Here is a 19068-nt window from a genome sequence, read left to right as displayed (position 1 = left end):
TATGGGCCACCATCTCTGGACCTGTGGGGAGTACACTCCGCCAGTGGAAGGCACCAGCGTTGTAGCCGCCGTGCAAATACATAGAAATAGCCTGGACGGCTTCTTTAAAATGATAAAAATAAATTAATTTGTAAACACTTTATAGCCTTAATAAATGGAGACTAAAATGATATAATGTAAATTTTTAGGTAACAATGCAGGTTGTTAATTTCTATTTATCCTTGTCAAGCTGTCTTTCAAGCTTATAATGCTGCCATAAATAGAAGACAATAGGAGACTGAAATTAGCAATGTCATGTTTCAGACACATTTGTTAACAAAATGTTCTCAACTCGGTATTTTGTATATTTTTAGTTAGTTTGGTTTTCACAGGCTTCAATACAAGTATAAAGTGTAACTCCTATTTACTATTATAAAGTCCAAGTTAAAGTATATAAGAACAGAACAAAATAACCATATATTATTTTTTGCCAAAAAATGGCGGGTAAAATGCAAGGCCGACTTTTATGGGCCCTTGGGTGACAGAGCCTCAGTGGGCCCCCCTGTGGAGGAGGCGGGAGACGGGACACTGCGCTGTGGGTGGATGAAGCGAGTGATGTCACGCAGGAGCGCGGTGTCACCTACGCCATACCTCCCAACTTTTGAAGAGTAGAAGGAGGGACAAAATGTTCCACCTTAATGTTTAACACAAAACAAACACACTCACCTTCCAACGCTCCCCCGCCGCTCTCTCCGCTCTCACTCCACTCACATAGTTGTAGGTCCGATGTGACGTCATCACATCGCGCCTACAAATACAGAAGCCAGACCGCAGCGTTACAGCAGGAGCTGAGCTGTGACAGCTCCTGCTTTAATCGCCTATGTATTCAGCTCATCAGCGTCCGACAGGCAAGTGCCGGGGGGCCCCCCAGAGGCTCTGTGGGCCCCGGCACTTGCCTGACTATGCCATGTGCTGACGCCGGCCCTGGTAAAATGCCAAGGTAAAGTGTATTTCAGAATGAGGTTAGACATGCAAGACATTCTACAGATAGAATAGGTCATCAATATTAGATATGCAGGGGTCCAAGACCTGGGAGATCACTGGTACCAATGCAGTGTCAGACATAGATTTCAATGAGGCACAGCTCTTTCACAACACCTTGGTATCGATGATCTGTGGGGGTTCCGGGTGTCACACTGCCAAAGATCTAATATTGATGGCTTATATTAAGGATATATCAATCTTAGAAACCGGATATCCTTTTTAAAGGTATTATCCAGAAATTGGAGCAATTTGGATGGCAGGGATGATATAAAATAAAAAAGCATATTTGCCTGTTTTCAGCACTGCATTGTCTGCTACTGGTGTTCATTCAGTCTATTGTCAAAGTTATGTTGCCAAAAGTGCTGCACCTCTAGTGAAGACTGAGGTCGTGGTCGCTGGTAAGAAACCTGGTGGCATATGTGAGTCACAGGTCCCTCTTCAGCAACCACTGATGTCACATGAGTAGCAGGACTTTCAGCAGCGAGGCACTAGAACGGACACGAGTGGCAGCCAATGGGGTGCTGGAGTCAGGTAAGTAAAAAAAAAAAAAAAAATACCACTCCGTGAGTTACTCCAATTATTAGTCAATGCCTTTAACCCCTTAGCGACCCTTGACGTAACTGTACGTCATGGATCGCATTGGGATGTATGGAGCAAGCTCACACGCTGAGCTCGCTCCATACACGGCAGATGCCGGCTGTATAATACAGCCAGGACCTGCCACTAACAGCAGCGGTCGGTGCCCGAGCCGATCGCTGCTGTTAACCCTTTACACACTGCGGTCAAACGTGACCGCAGTGTGTAAACGGCGCCGGCGGCACGGGCGCCGCCATGTTTTGCCGATCGCCGCCCTCCTGAACGTCACACGAGGGCGGTGATCGGTTGCTATGACAGCCGGAAGCCTATTGAAGGCTTCCAGGCTTGTCTCTGCACGAGATCTATTAGATGATGCCAGAGGCATCGTCTAATAGAAGTGTTGGGATTTTGCTATTCATTGCAATACTGTAGTATTGCAGTGAATAGTATGAGCGATCAGACCCCCTAGGTTTCAAGGTACCTAAGGGGTCTGATCATAAATGTAACAGAAGAAAAAAAAAAGTTTTTAAAAGTATTAAAAAAATAAAAAATATATAAAAGTTCAAATCACCCCCCTTTCCCTAGATTAGCTATAAAAGTAATTAAAAAACATTAAACATAAACATATTAGGTATCCCCGCGCTCCAAAATGCCCGAACTATTAGAATATTAAAACATTTATCCCGTACTGTGAACGGCGTAGCGGCAAAAAAAATAAAAACCGCCAAAAAGCGTTTTTTCAACACTTTGCCTCCTTTAAAAAATTGAATAAAAAGTGATCAAATCATCAGATCTTTCCCCAAATGGTATCAATAGAAACGTCATCTTGTCCCGCATAAAAAGACACCACAACCAGCTCCATACATGGAAATATGAAAAAGTTACAGGTGTTAGAACATGATGACACAAATTTTTTTTTCTATTTTGCAAAGTTTATCATTTTTTTAAAAGTATCAAAACATTTCAAATACTATATAAATTTGGTATCACCGCGTTCGTACTGACACGTACAACACAGGTAACATGTCATTTGTACCAAACAGTGAACGCTGTAAAAATTAAACCCATAAGAAAATGGAGCAAATGCATTTTTTCTCCAATTGCACCTCATTCTGAATTTTTTTCCAGCTTCCCAGTACATTGCACAGCATATTGAATGGTGCCATTACAAAGTACAATTTGTCCCGCAAACAATAAGCCATCATGTGACTCTGTGAACTGAAAAATGAAAAAGTTATGGCTCTTGAAATGCGAGGAGGGAAAAACGAAAATGCGAAACCAAAAAATGGCCTGGTCCTTAAGGGGTTAAGTACTGAATGGATCTCCATATTTTCAACAGGGTTAAACAGCTTGGTTAGTGTTTCTTTTATTGCAGGTCATTGCTCTCAATAACAGTAATATATGTACATGATAGGAGTAGATAATAATTTACAACACTTACCCATTCAGAATATAGCTTTGTTTCAACTCTTGGAACCAGACTGATTGCTTTAACCATCACATCAAAGACATTGAGCAACACAATTTCATAATCATTAAAGTCAGGTTCAAATTTAATTGAAACATTGTCAAGAATGAGTCTTATTATAAAGCCTGGATGTTCATAGGTGCGAACTGAATCCTAGAAGCATAAACAAGAAAAAATATATTGAATTAAAAAAATTAAAAAAATATATAATGGCTTAGGATACATTTTAATAAAGTAAAGTACAAATATGGCTATTAAAAACACATGCTTTAATACATTTCTTTACATTTTCTTTTCCAACATTACAAATTCTCATTTGTGGCACACGCAATAAGCTAAAAAACAGAGGTCAAGGAAGATAGATGAAAACAACTTCTATATATGAACTAATATTCCTTGAATAATGAACCATCATCCTTCCAAATGGCTTAAAGACATGTACAGTGTAAGCAAGTAAAATATTCTGCCGATTCTTCCTTTTATGTAATGTTTGTCACACTTATTTACTGCACATTTTTAACCGGTTAAGGACCAGGCCCAAAAGTATGTTAAAGACCAGGCCTCTTTTTTCAAAACTGACATGTGTCACTTTAAATGGCAATAACTTTGAGACGCTTTAACTTACAAAAATGATTTTGAGATTGTTTTTTTCGTAACACATTATACTTCATGTTAGTGGTAAACACTAATCAATATTTTTGCATTTATTTATAAAAAAACTAGGAAATTTGATGGAAATTTGAAAAAAATTGCAATTTTCAAAATGTGAAATTCTCTACTTTTCAAGCAGATAGTCATACCATCCAAATACATGAATAAATATTATCTCCCATATCTCTGCTTTATATTGGCATCATCTTTTGATTGTCTTTTAATTTATTTTGGACGTCACAAGGCTTAAAAGTGTAACAGCGATTTTCCAGATTTACAAGAAAATTCTCCAAACCAATTTTTTAGGGACCACTTCAGTTCTGAAAGTAATTATAAAGGCCTGTATAATAGAAACCCCCATAAATTACCCCATTTTCAAAACTGCACCCCTCAAATTATTCAAAACAGCATTTGGGATGTTTGTTAACCCTTTAAGCATTTCATAAGAATAAAAATAATATGGCAGTGAAATTTAGACATTTCATTTTTTTTCACTAATACATTCATTTAGACCTAAAATTAACACATTCACAAAGGGTTAAAGGAGAAAATGCTTCTGATAGTTTATTGTGCAATTTATCCCGTGCACAGAAATACCCCACATGTGGGTATAAACTGACTTTTGGGCACACGACAGTGCATGGAAGGGAAGGAGCGACACTGGGTGTTTGAACAGCAGATTTTGCTGGAATCATTTTCAGGCGCCATGCCTTATTTGCAGAGACCCTAGAGTACCAAAACAATGGAAACCCCCCAAAAGTGACCCCATTTTAGAATCCACACCCCTCACAGAATTCATCAAGGGGTATAGTCAGCATTTAGACCCTACAGTTGTTTCACAGATTTTACTAACATTGGGATGTGTAAATGAAAAATTACTAAAATGTCACTTTATCTCCAAAGTTTTCATTTTCACAAGGGGTTAAAGGAGTAAAAGCCCCCCACAGTTTGTTAAACAATTTCTCCTGAACACGGCAATACCCCATATGTGGCCATAGTATGCTGTATGGGAACATGGCGGGGCTTGGAATGGAAGGAGCGCTATTTGGCTTTTGGATGGCAGATTTTACTGGAATAATTTTAGGTGCCATGTCTCATTTGCAGAGCCCCTAGAGTACCAATACAGTGGAAACCCCCTAAAAGTGACCCCATTTTGGAAACTACACCCCCCACAGAACATATCAAAGGGTAGAGTGAGCATTTTGACCCTACAGCTGTTTCACAGATTTTATTAACATTGGGCCTTGAAAATGAAAAATTACTTTTTTTCCAACAAACTGTCAATTTAGCCCCAAATTTTTAATTTTCACAAGAGGATAAAGGAGAAAAAGCTCCCTAAAGTTCGTTACACAATTTCTCCTGAACACAGAAATGCCCCATATGTGGCCATAATCTGCTGTATGGGAACATGGCGGGGCTCAGAATGGAAAGAGGGCTATTTGGCTTTTGAAGGGCAGATTTTGCTGGAATATTTTTCAGATCCCATGTCGCATTTGCAGAGCCCCTAAAGTATCAATACAGTGGAAACCCCCTAAAAGTGACCCCATTTTGGAAACTACACCCCTCATAGAATTTATCTAGGGGTAGAGTGAGTATTTTGGCCTCACAGGTGTTTCACAGATTTTATTAACATTGGGACGTGAAAATGAAATATTACTTTTTTTCCCAATGAATCGTCCATTTAGCGCCATATTTTTAATTTTGCAAATAGTTTAAGAATTAAAATCCCCCCAAAGTTTGTTACACAATTTCTTCTGAACACGGCAATACCCCATATGTGGCCATAATCTGCTGTATGGGTACATGTTGGGGCTCAGAATGGAAAGAGCGCTATTTGGATTTTGGAGGGCAGATGTTGCTGGAATAGTTTTCAGGTGCCATGTCGCATTTGCTGAGCCCCTAAAGTACCAATACAGTGGAAACCTCTCAAAAGTGACCCCATTTTAGAAACTACACCTGTCAAGGAATGTATCAAGGGGTATTATCATTTTGAGCCTAAAATGCTTCCAAAAATTAATGTACAAAATGAAAATTGAAATTTTTAAAAATATGCCATTTCGGTGCCCAATACGTTGCACCCACTTTGTGTTGTCAGAGACCTACACTCCTAAAACTATTAAGGGGCCATCCCGAGGGGCAAAAAATTATATATGTGGGTGTAAACTGCTGCTTGGGCACACAGCAGGGCTCATAAGGGAAGGACCACTGTGCGTTTTAGCTTTTGGGGTAGAGATTTAGAGGGACCCTCTGGGCACCATGTTGTTTTTGCAGAGCCCTGGAGGTGCCAGTAAACTGGAATTCACCAAGAAGTGACCCCATTTTGTAGGGGCAATTTTAGGGTCTCTGCAAATGTGACATGGTGTCCAAAAACGAAGAATCTAAATCTGCACTCCAAAAGCACATATTGCTCCTTCACATCTGCGCCCTGCTGGGTACCCAAATAGCAGTGTATGCCCACATGTATGACACTGGTGTACCCCGGATAACGGACTTAATGCCATATGTGGGTATAAATGGCTGTTTGGGCACAGCCGGGGACAGAAGGAAAGGAGCGCTATATTGGTTTTTGGAGCACACCATGCCACTTTTGCAAAGCCCCTGAATTGCCAATAAAGTGGAATCTGCAGACATGTCACCCCATCTTGGACACTAGCCCACTGATGGGATTTATCAAGTGGTGTAGCGAGATTTTTTTAACCCTTGAGTGTTGCATTTATTTAGTTTCCAGAAATGAAATCGCAACTGATAGAGAAGTTAAAAATGAAAATTTTACTGATTTGCCATTTCAGTGTGCAACATGTTGTGCCCGACTTATGTCAGCAGAGACACTCCAAAAACTGTTAAGCGGGTATCCTGGGCACAACAGCTTTCAGAGCGTTCATCTCTGATACAAGCCGGGCATAACATATTACGCACTGAAAGGACGTATTCCTGGAAAAATGGTCATTTTCACCTTTCACAATCAGCTTCGTATTCATTTATGGATAATAAGTTATAGCAACACTTGGGGGTTAAAAATGCTCTCTGTACCCCTGGATAAATCCTTCAGGGGTGTAGTTTCCAAAATAACATCTCATATCAGGGGATTCCACGTTACTGGCGTTTCAGCTCTGCAAAAGTGTCATGGCATCCAAAAACCAAACCGTCTGCGCTCCAAAAACCCAATAACCCTTCTTCCCTTCTGTGTCCGGCTGTGCCCCAATATCAGTTTATACCCACATATGACATTACGTACATTATCCCAGGTACACCAGTGTCATACATGTGTCATACCTGTGGCATAAACTGCAGTTTGGGCGCACAGCAGGGCGCAGAAGGGAAGGAGCGTGATGCGGCTTTTGGAGTACAGATTCAGATGTTTGGTATCTGGACGCCATGTCATGTTTGTAGAGCCTGTAAGGTACCAGAAAAGTGGATTCCCCAAAGGAGTGACCCCATTTTGAAAACTGCACCCCTCAAAGAATGTATCAGGGGGTGTAGTGAGGATTAGTATGCCAGATGTGACTGCACAGCGGATGGCGAAGAGGGAATATATAAGCGGTGCGGAAGACATTGGGGACACCAAATTCTGTACTATGTCCCAGTAGCTCCTATGATTGGGGGAGTCACTCTGGGGGTCACTTTAGGGGTCACTTCTGGTGTCCGTTCCCTCATAAGCTGTAAATATGGAGTGTCCCCTGATATCCGCTCGCACAGCTTATATATTCCCTTCCTGCCGCAGCCAGTTGTGTTCTAATAATTTGGCGATTTTTGCGGACTTTTGTCTTCACATTATTAGATGCTATATTTTCTTTATTTTTCTGGTGACGCGGCCATATAAGGACTTGTTATTTGCGGGATGAGATGCATTTCGTAATGACACCATTTTTGGGTGTCTACATCTTATTGAATACATTTTATTAACCCTTTTTTGCTGGATTTAAAAAAAAAAATCAATCCTGGCATTGAGTTTTACTTTTTTAATTTTGCGCCATGCAGCGTACAGTATAAGTAACATGTGTCCTTTATTCTGCGGGTCGGTACGGTTACGGCGATACCTCATTTATGTTATTTTTTTATGTGTTACTAGTTCTGCAGAGGAAAAACACATTTGGGGACATAAATCAATGTTTTTTGCATAGCATCTTCTGAGAGGCGTAACATTTTTATTTTTCGGTTGACAGTGTTGGTTGAGGGCTTATTTTTTGCGGGACAACCTGCGCTTTTTATTGGTACTGTTATCGGATGCATATGACTTTTTGATCACTTTTTATAGTATATTTTGTAAGGTGAGACGGCGAAAAATCATTACTTCCGGCGAGTTTTTCCGGGGTTTTTTTCCGGCGTTCGCCGTGTACATTAAATATTATTTCAGTTTTATTGTACAGGTTGTTACGGACGCGACAATACCAAATATGCATTGTTTTTATTACTTTTTAGTTCTTTTTTTATATAATTCATTTTCTATAGAGAAAAAGGGATTTTTGGGCTTTATTACTTTATTAATTTTTTTCATACACTTCATTTTATTTTTTTTACATTTTTTTTTACTTTTTCATGTGTCCATTTAGGACACTTCAATCAGCAATACTTTGCTGATATAGAATGCCATGTGAGACACAGCATGCAGGTGTCCCACATGGCATTCCGTAGCAGGATGTCAGGCTGTGTAGACGCACAGCCTGACATCAGAAGGTCCTGGCAGGATCACCAGGTATGTGGGGGCTCCGGGCAGTCTGGGGTCACTGGCCAGACCCCAGACTACCTTTTACTGCTATCGGCACCCTCCGATCTCGCCGCGGGGGGTGCCGATCTGATTCAATTGTTGGCGGATGCCTTTCGATCGCGCCGTGATGTTTCACGGCGCGATCGAAAGGGTTAAAACGTCCAGTCGGACTCAGTTCCGACTGGACGTTATTGAGGAAGGGGTTAGGTGTTAGTAACACCTAACCCCCGTCCTCCCCGCACCCCTCCCCCCGCCAAGAAGGTACCTAAAGACAGGACGTATTTTGACAATAGTCCGGTCTTTAGGTACCTGGACCGCAGGCCGTAAATTTACGTACGGCGGTCCTTAACCGGTTAAAGCACAACTACGTTTTCAAACAACTTCAGATTTTAATAATACATTTTGTAATATACTTTATTAATAAATTTTTGTTTCCTGTGAAATCCTTTATTTCTTTAAGCTTTCTGTTGCTTCTCAACTGAGAGAACAGTCCCCTACTTCTCACTGTGTACAATGCACGGGCTTATGTATGTAATAAAGAGAAAATGAGGTGGGGGAGGGGCACTTCAAAATGCATTAATGACTTTTTTTAATTTTTAAGCTGATGTTTTTGCAGACAGACATCCATTAATATATGTTGATGTGACAAATAGACCCAACAATTTTATCAAGGTGGTATAAACTTATTTAGTTTAGTTTTTCAAAGGAAGAAAAATCCTGCATGCCGTTGGAATCTGTGTGAACTTCCTTAGAGTACTATGGGGTAGATTTAATAAGACTATCGTTTTGTATACCAGTCTTGATAAAATCCCAGGCAGACACAGGGCATGGCTGGTTTATGAACAGGATCTGACTTCTTCATAAATCAGGCGCACTCCTGCACACCAGAATGGAGTTCTACGCTAGATAGAAACTGGTGTAGTTTCCCAATATAACTCACCAGAAAGATGGCGTAAGTTATGATGCGCCGAGGTGTCACTACCACACTCGAAAACAGCTTTGCCCACATTCGCCTAATGTTGCAAGTGAGGTGCAGAATGGGGGTTTTGCACATGTTTTGCAAAAGAAAGTACATTGTGCATAATATGTGCCACAATAACATTTCTCTACACCAGAAAACTGGCTTACGGTGAGGCCCCATGTTGCAGAACCAAAGCGGTTTTTGTGACAGTTTTTGCTGTGTTTTTTTTAGCAAAGGCAGGAGTGGCTTGTAAAGGAATGACTTTGGTTCCAAAAATTGTATAGCAAAACAAAAAACACTGCGTTTCTGCTACATGGGGCCTTAGCCTTAGAGGGATTGATAAACTGCCCCGCTGTGTTTAGTTTATAACTGATGTTCGTGCTGACAGCCTTCCATTAAGTTGTAATATACACTCACCGGCCACTTTATTAGGTACACCATGCTAGTAACGGGTTGGACCCCCTTTTGCCTTCAGAACTGCCTCAATTCTTCGTGGCATAGATTCAACAAGGTGCTGGAAGCATTCCTCAGAGATTTTGGTCCATATTGACATGATGGCATCACACAGTTGCCGCAGATTTGTCGGCTGCACATCCATGATGCGAATCTCCCGTTCCACCACATCCCAAAGATGCTCTATTGGATTGAGATCTGGTGACTGTGGAGGCCATTGGAGTACAGTGAACTCATTGTCATGTTCAAGAAACCAGTCTGAGATGATTCCAGCTTTATGACATGGCGCATTATCCTGCTGAAAGTAGCCATCAGATGTTGGGTACATTGTGGTCATAAAGGGATGGACATGGTCAGCAACAATACTCAGGTAGGCTTTGGCGTTGCAACGATGCTCAATTGGTACCAAGGGGCCCAAAGAGTGCCAAGAAAATATTCCCCACACCATGACACCACCACCACCAGCCTGAACCGTTGATACAAGGCAGGATGGATCCATGCTTTCATGTTGTTGACGCCAAATTCTGACCCTACCATCCGAATGTCGCAGCAGAAATCGAGACTCATCAGACCAGGCAACGTTTTTCCAATCTTCAATTGTCCAATTTCGATGAGCTTGTGCAAATTGTAGCCTCAGTTTCCTGTTCTTAGCTGAAAGGAGTGGCACCCGGTGTGGTCTTCTGCTGCTGTAGCCCATCTGCCTCAAAGTTCGACGTACTGTGCGTTCAGAGATGCTCTTCTGGCTACCTTGGTTGTAACGGGTGGCTATTTGAGTCACTGTTGCCCAGTCTGGCCATTCTCCTCTGACCTCTGGCATCAACAACGCATTTCCGCCCACAGAACTGCCGCTCACTGGATGTTTTTTCTTTTTCGGACCATTCTCTGTAAACCCTAGAGATGGTTGTGCGTGAAAATCCCAGTAGATCAGCAGTTTCTGAAATACTCAGACCAGCCCTTCTGGCACCAACAACCATGCCACGTTCAAAGGCACTCAAATCACCTTTCTTCCCCATACTGATGCTCGGTTTGAACTGCAGGAGATTGTCTTGACCATGTCTACATGCCTAAATGCACTGAGTTGCCGCCATGTGATTAGCTGTTTAGAAATTAAGTGTTAACGAGCAGTTGGACAGGTGTACCTAATAAAGTGGCCGGTGAGTATATATATATATATATATATATATATATATATATATATAATTTATTTTTTTTTACTTCTATAGGGTCTCACAATGTACATTTTTTTCCTATCAGTATGTCTTTGTAGAATGGGAGGAAACCCACACAAACACGGGGAGAACATACAAACTCCTTGCAGATGTTGTTCCTGGCGGGATTAAGATGTAATAAAACTTTGTCAAAAAGTAGGCAAACTAATAGTCTAAACTCTAACACTTTAACGATGGAACAAATTTCTCATCAAGTATCAGCCGCTGTGTTGAATATGGCAGATTTTTATACTGACAGGATTAGTAAATCTAACAGTGTAATGAGATATGGAGGAAAGGGTATTACTTTAGGTGTGCTTTTAAGATATTCTAGAATTGCCAAAACATAATTCTAATTATGTAAGGTAAGGATCATTACTAATTTAGTATCATTACATTGATTACAAAACGTATTAATATAGTTGGTGTGATATTATCATAACATCAATTATGTAATGATTCTACTCACTGGTGGTTGCACAATGAGATCTGTATAATCCTGCATGGACACTAGAGCGAGGCTCTGCATCTGTTCTGTCATTAATGTCGCAGCACAATTAAAAAAAGATTCAAGTTTCTTGTAGTTGCTGTTACTGGAGATTTGCTTTCTCTTGTTTCCTTGGTAATAGATGTTCTGAATTTCCGGAAACCATCTGTGGAAATAAAAGGATTGTAATATTATCATTTTCTATTACACATAAATAATTTTGTACCAATAAAGGTTAGAAAATATGGCAAATAGTCCATAATATAATTACTAATGCAACTTTCTAACATACTTTTATTAAGCAAACTATTTGCAAGACAGAACTTTTTTTCGCCATAGCAGTTTATATTATTATAGCATAGTTTATATATATAGTGCTCTTTAAAACAAAGTACTTTAGGGAATAGCAATAAAAAATATCGAGCACTTTGATGTCAAACAATGGCATGGGTTAAGTTAAATGTCACTATAACGGCTAGTTCACACAGAGTTTCTTGGCAGAGGATTTTGACTCGGAATCCGCCTCAAAATCTGCTGCCAAAAACGGCTCCCACTGACTTCAATGGGAGCCGCTTGCTTCTTTTTTCCGCTAGCTAGTAGCAACAGAAGCAACATGCCCCTTCTTCCTGCGGATTCCACAGCTGGCTCAGCCACGGCGTCCGCGGTGCGGGATTCCCTCCCAATTAGGCTCATTCATTCGGGTCTATTCCGGAGCAGAATGCCGCGACGGGATGCCAGTGCACTGCATCGGCATTCCATCACGGCTAGCCGTGCAGTATGTTCACACGCGGAATCCATTTTCTGTCATGTGAACATACCCTAAAGTTTCCTTGTTTATGATCTCCAGAATATATATACCTATATACCTATATACTACCTTTATTTAATTTTGTTTCAAATTTTAGGTCACACCTGGAAAAAGTCATCAAGATAGTTTGACTGGATGCATAAGACAAGAAATGTTTATGAATGGAGTCAGAGATAACATTTGTGAGTCACTAAATTCATACTGTTCTGTATATCCGAAATCATTTGCAGAGTATATGTGTAGAACTGTTGTCTATCACTATATGTTCACTGTATGGTAGCAATATAGGGTAATATAGGTACACCTGGGTCAGTTGCCCACTGGGATGTGTTTTGCCCCCCTCCCCTTCCCCAGTGCTCAATCTCTAATTATGTCTCTGACATATATCCTATCCTACTAATATTATAAAAGTGAAAGTTTGTGTGTTTGTGTGTTTGGATGTTTGCCCCTCAATCACGCAAAAACAGCTGAACGGATTTGAATGAAATTTGGCACATACAGTCCTATGAAAAAGTTTGGGCACCCCTATTAATCTTAATCATTTTTAGTTCTAAATATTTTGGTGTTTGCAACAGCCATTTCAGTTTGATATATCTAATAACTGATGGACACAGTAATATTTCAGGATTGAAATGAGGTTTATTGTACTAACAGAAAATGCGCAATATGCATTAAACCAAAATTTGACCGGTGCAAAAATATGGGCACCTCAACAGAAAAGTGACATTAATATTTAGTACATCCTCCTTTTGCAAAGATAACAGCCTCTAGTCGCTTCCTGTAGCTTTTAATCAGTTCCTGGATCCTGGATGAAGGTATTTTGGACCATTTCTTTCTACAAAACAATTCAAGTTCAGTTAAGTTAGATGGTCGCCGAACATGGACAGCCCGCTCTCAAATGATCTGAAAACAAAGATTGTTCAACATAGTTGTTCAGGGGAAGGATACAAAACGTTGTCTCAGAGATTTAACCTGTCAGTTTCCACTGTGAGGAACATAGTAAGGAAATGGAAGACCACAGGGACAGTTCTTGTTAAGCCCAGAAGTGGCAGGCCAAGAAAAATATCAGAAAGGCAGAGAAGAAGAATGGTGAGAACAGTCAAGGACAATCCACAGACCACCTCCAAAGAGCTGCAGCATCATCTTGCTGCAGATGGTGTCACTGTGCATCGGTCAGCAATACAGCGCACTTTGCACAAGGAGAAGCTGTATGGGAGAGTGATGAGAAAGAAGCCGTTTCTGCACGTACGCCACAAATAGAGTTGCCTGAGGTATGAAAAAGCACATTTGGACAAGGCAGCTTCATTTTGGAAACAAAAATTGAGTTGTTTGGTTATAAAAAAAGGCGTTATGCATGGCGTCCAAAAAGAAACAGCATTCCAAGAAAAACACATGCTACCCACTGTAAAATTTGGTGGAGGTTCCATCATGCTTTGGGGCTGTGTGGCCAATGCCAGCATCGGGAATCTTGTTAAAGTTGAGAGTCGCATGGATTCCACTCAGTATCAGCAGATTCTTGAGAATAATGTTCAAGAATCAGTGACGAAGTTGAAGTTACGCCGGGGATGGATATTTCAGCAAGACAATGATCCAAAACACCGCTCCAAATCCTCAGGCATTCATGCAGAGGAACAATTACAATGTTCTGGAATGGCCATCCCAGTCCCCAGACCTGAATATCATTGAACATCTGTGGGATGATTTGAAGCGGGCTGTCCATGCTCGGCGACCATCTAACTTAACTGAACTTGAATTGTTTGTCCAAAATACCTTTATCCAGGATCCAGGAACTGATTAAAAGCTACAGGAAGCGACTAGAGGCTGTTATCTTTGCAAAAGGAGGATCTACTAAATATTAATGTCACTTTTCTGTTGAGGTGCCCATACTTTTGCACCGGTCAAATTTTGGTTTAATGCATATTGCACATTTTCTGTTAGTACAATAAACCTCATTTCAATCCTGAAATATTACTGTGTCCATCAGTTATTAGATATATCAAACTGAAATGGCTGTTGCAAATACCAAAATATTTAGAACTAAAAATGATTAAGATTAATAGGGGTGCCCAAACTTTTTCATAGGACTGTAGAAAGATTGTAACCTTGATTAAAACATAGGCTACTTTTTATCCCAGTAAATGACATGGCTTCACGACTGTTATGAATTTATGTTCACATACTATATTAAGCTGCTCTAGGCAGCACCTTATCTCAGCTTCTAATAAAGCCAGGGCTGTTATCTCTCTGTGTAAACACATGCTAACCCTCAGTGGATTGTGTACACGCTTTTGAATATTATCTGATCTGCTCCAGGCAGTGCTGACAAATTAAATGGGCAAACACCTGAAGGGGATCATCGATGCCAACAACACGCTCATTATATGGCGTCCCAGCGAGCTGCTGAGATGCCAAAACAAACACGGGCACAGGGAGTGGAATGAGATTAAAAGCAGGCCAGCTTGACAGCTGCCGAAACACCGAAGCAGGCGGATTATCGATGCCAACAGCACGCTCATTGAACATATCTAATTTGTACTATAATGCCCAGTTGTAGATCTATTAACAATTAGGATCTGCAGCGTACAATATGATGCTTTCTCTTAGTCATACATATTTTTAGATATTTTCTTCCTTACTTTTTAAGTAATTTATCTTTGGCCGAATCAATGTGTCTTATGACAAGGTTTTGGAATATGGATAACTCCATTGAGTCCTGGCGGTTGTGAAATTCATCGGTATCAACAAGACGCAATTGCCTTTGGAAATAAAACAGAACAAAGATTAAAAAACGTACAGCAAAAACAGAGGAATAAAAATGGCACCTTATTCGTATGGTTGTAAAACTGAAGACCACTTTTAGCCACTAAGCCTTACAAATCTGTCATATTAATGTCACATATAAAAATAAGTAATGATGACCCAAGTTGGATATCTCTTGTGATTTATTACCTAAATGAAGAATGCCATAAATCTAAAACAGCCGCCATTGTTGGATTTACTGTGTTTAAATTCTCCTTGATGAAGTTACAATTGGCCAAAAATGACTTCTTCCAGGGTTTTGGCACAACTTCCAATCTACAACATAAAAAAAAACATTATTACAATATGCAATATCTGTAACGTGCTGCAGAATATGTTGGCTATATACAAGTAATACAAGTAAAATATAAATGAATAAATAAATAAAGTATTTTAAATTGTTTTAAGGAAAAGTTTTAGTAGTATATCACTGAATAAAATAGATTAAAAAAATATATCATCAACTTCATAGTAATAATTTTTACATTATTGATTGTCATAATAAATAAAATTCCGTTACAGGTTGTTGTTTTTTTTTTTGCTTGTTCACACAACAGGCCAAATGAGAAATACAATCTTTTGCATTTTGTTACATTTTAGATGAATCAGTGTAAGGTGAGTATTAAATGTTAGCGCCCACCTTGCAGGATAAAAATATTATTATTATTCACTATTATTAGTGAAAAACTTGATTTGTGAAAAACAATGCACAACGAGTCCACAAAAGTTACAAAAATTAACCATTGATATTTTCAACCAACAGCCAGCCGAAAATATCCTGTTTACCAATGAAACACTTGCTCAGTTCATTGTTATGGGGCTTTCAGGACTGTATTCTCTAGCTGCTCCATAGCACCACTCACACATGAGCACTAGTGTTTCATTCACTTAGAGCATACATCTGGAATTTTCAGTTGAACCCCCATTCATTCTACCCGAAAGCCTTTTTTCTTGTATTTACTTTACTAAATAAATAAAGCCTTTTATTCAATACTTAAATATAGAGAGCTGCGGATCAATTAGTCCTTTCTTATGTGTGTATGTTACAATTTGTCATTTATTTCTGTGTTCTTCCTATGTGTAGAAGGAGTAGTTCAATGGACTGGCCCAACAGTGACTGAAAGCTATCTCTTTCCAAGTATAGAAAGAACAGAGAAATACTGTAAATTAAGTCTTACAGAAGCACCTTGGTATTTTTTTTTTCTTTCAGTATGACCCTATACCCCCAAAATATATAATTCATCTAATGTTAAATGTTTATTGCTTTCTATCTGATAATTCATGAGCTAATTCTCCTCATTTTCGTAATGTAATTTCATGGCCACCCCCTGAGAATAACATTTCTTTCTGTTCTCTCAAAGGGGGTTACCATATCAGACAATGGAACTTTCTATATATTTGAACTGTAAGGACTGTACAACACTCCACAGGGAACACACAATGTTATGATAGCTACTGTTAATTAGAAGACAGTTTCTCTCACATAGTTATAATCTAATACTGATTATAGAGACTACATAGAGGAAAGGATTATCACACTGTCTCCCAGTAGCAGTGATACGATTGACAGTACAGCAAAGAGGAAAAGATATCACATGACCCAAATGAAGGATCCCATTAATTTTCAGATAGAAAACAATAACTAAATAAGGTAATATTTGCTGAATAACATATACCATGGCCAATGTCACCCGCTGGCAAATCCGAGCAGATACCAGGGCCTCCTGGCACTGGTCAGCTGAGAACTGAAGACATCCGTTTTATTAACAAGACAGCCTTATAGTCAATCTCTTCTCTTGCTAAACTTACTGTTGCCTGTTCTCAACCATCTGTGTCCTAAGGCTTTCCCTCTCCCCTTTGACCCCTCTGTAGCTGCTGTCCCCTCCATGTGATAAGTAGTGCTTATGTAACAGCTGGTATGTGAGTGGCTGGCAGATAAGTGAGAGATAAGCATTGAAAGTTTCAATTATGTTGATTTACTAAAGTTTATAACTCAGTCCACTGTTCATTTCATCTGCCCTGTACTTGTAGTACTTCAACCTTGTTACATAGCTGTCATGAGTATATCTATAGCTGTGAGAAGAACACAATTTAGAAAAAAAAACCACTAAAGTGAATTACAGAACCTTATAAAAACATGGCTTACTCTAGACGATGTGATTCCAAAACTGGTTTCTTATGCTCATTCTTCTCCCGTGGATCTTTTAAGACAAAGTCAACTAAAAGAAACAAAAAATATAATTTCCTTACAAAAATATATGTATTTGATTGATAAAAGAAACATTTATTACTATTATAACTAGAGATGAGCGAACAGTGAAATATTCGAGATTTGATATTTGTTTCGAATAGCCCCTCAATATTCGACTATTCAAACGAATATCGAACCCCATTATAGTCTGTGGGGAAAAATGCTTTGTTTCAGGGGAAGCCACACTTCAACTCAGGAGAGTCACCAAGTCCACTATGACACCCCCGGAAATGATGCCAACACCCTGGAATGCAACTGGGACAGCAGGGGAAGCATGCCCGGGGGCATCTAACATGCCCAAGTACCTGTATTACGCCACTATCTCGTCGGGATCCCTGTCAGCTTGCGATATGCGGGAGCTGACTTTTTCCCATAGGAATGCATTGACCAGCGTTGATTGGCCGAATGCCATACAGAATACATAATTCGGCCAATCAACGCTGGTTCTGCTGGAGGAGGCGGAGTCTAAGATCGGTCCACAGCAGTCTCCATTGTGGTCCGATCTCAGATGTAGCAGTGTTGAGCGAACAGCTCTGCTACACCGGAGATGTAGCGGAGGTGGCCGTGCGCTGAGCTCTGCTACATCCGAGATGCAGCAGGGCTGAGTGTGCGCTGAGCTCTGCCACATCCAGAGATGTAGCAGAGCTGAGTGTGAGGAGGCGGAGTCTAAGATCGGTCCACAGTCCGATCTCAGATTTAGCAGTGTTGAGCGCACAGCTCTGCTACACCTGAGATGTAGCAGAGCTGAGTGTGCGCTGAGCTCTGCTACATCAGAGATGTAGCAGATCTGAGTGTGCGCTGAGCTCTGCTACACCAGGGTTACTTAGCCTCCACATGGACACAGCTTTACTCCAGGTTTCCATAACAACCGAGCCATTTGTCTTCACTGCTGTAGATCAGCTTTCAAAAGGAAGAACACTGTGGATGACACTGTTACACAAGGTCACATACACAGCTTTACTCCAGTTTTCCATAACAACCAATCAAATGCTTTTCACTCATATCCAAAATTAAATATACATCATCACATGACGCTTCTGGACCAAGGTTCTTCAGCCTTGACATACACATGGATTTACATCAGGTTTCCTAAAGAGGCAGATAGAGATTAAATCACTGCATGCCACCCGGAAGAGCAGGACATCACCCGAAATGTGGGACTGTCCCGCTCGATTCGGGGCAGCTGAGGGGGCCCCCACTCATGTTTCATTTGCATCTCCTGTAGTTACATAGTCCTCTGTTGCTTTGTATTTATTTTCAGCAATGTGGTATATGAAAGGTGAGTATATGCCTATTTTATTTTCTGTTATATGCAGCTTAAATTAAATTCTCAAACCCAAAGCAATCTCAATACTAGATAAAAAACTCAAAGCACCAACTAAGTATCAATGTATAAATAACACAAAAAAATTCTTTTGATTTTAAATCTAAATTTATTGTTACAAAAAAAAAAATTAATTGTAAAAAATATTGGTATCAGGAAAACATAAACACATAAAAACATTTAAAAATACCAGATGTCAAACAACAAGAGTGGAGATCGCACTGGACTGAGCAGCTCCAGCAGGTGCATAATCTGCTAGTGGTGTAGGGGATGAAAACAGCCACAATTAATGTGTGTATAGAGAGGCCCAGTATTTTGTATATATAAATGTAAATAGGCTCCTATTGCCCACAA

At 40.0% G+C, this 19068-nt stretch overlaps 1 protein-coding gene across 1 annotated transcript in view; it reads right to left on the bottom strand.

Annotated features, from left to right (window-relative positions):
• Positions 1–19068, bottom strand: part of DNAH7 (dynein axonemal heavy chain 7) — a 263832-nt gene that overhangs the window by 225671 nt on the left and 19093 nt on the right. Inside the window, exons 7-11 of the mRNA XM_075284818.1 lie at positions 17286–17358; positions 15290–15415; positions 14977–15096; positions 11515–11698; positions 3041–3220 (exon numbers count right to left, since the gene is read on the bottom strand). Of these exons, the coding sequence (XP_075140919.1) occupies positions 3041–3220; positions 11515–11698; positions 14977–15096; positions 15290–15415; positions 17286–17358 (683 nt within the window). The remainder of the gene's footprint in view (positions 1–3040; positions 3221–11514; positions 11699–14976; positions 15097–15289; positions 15416–17285; positions 17359–19068) is intronic.

Source organism: Leptodactylus fuscus, chromosome 8, assembly GCF_031893055.1.
Source record: "Leptodactylus fuscus isolate aLepFus1 chromosome 8, aLepFus1.hap2, whole genome shotgun sequence".
In the NCBI taxonomy this organism is placed as follows: domain Eukaryota; kingdom Metazoa; phylum Chordata; class Amphibia; order Anura; family Leptodactylidae; genus Leptodactylus; species Leptodactylus fuscus.
Note: the sequence above shows the minus strand (reverse complement) of the source record. Positions and strands in the feature narration are given on the sequence as shown.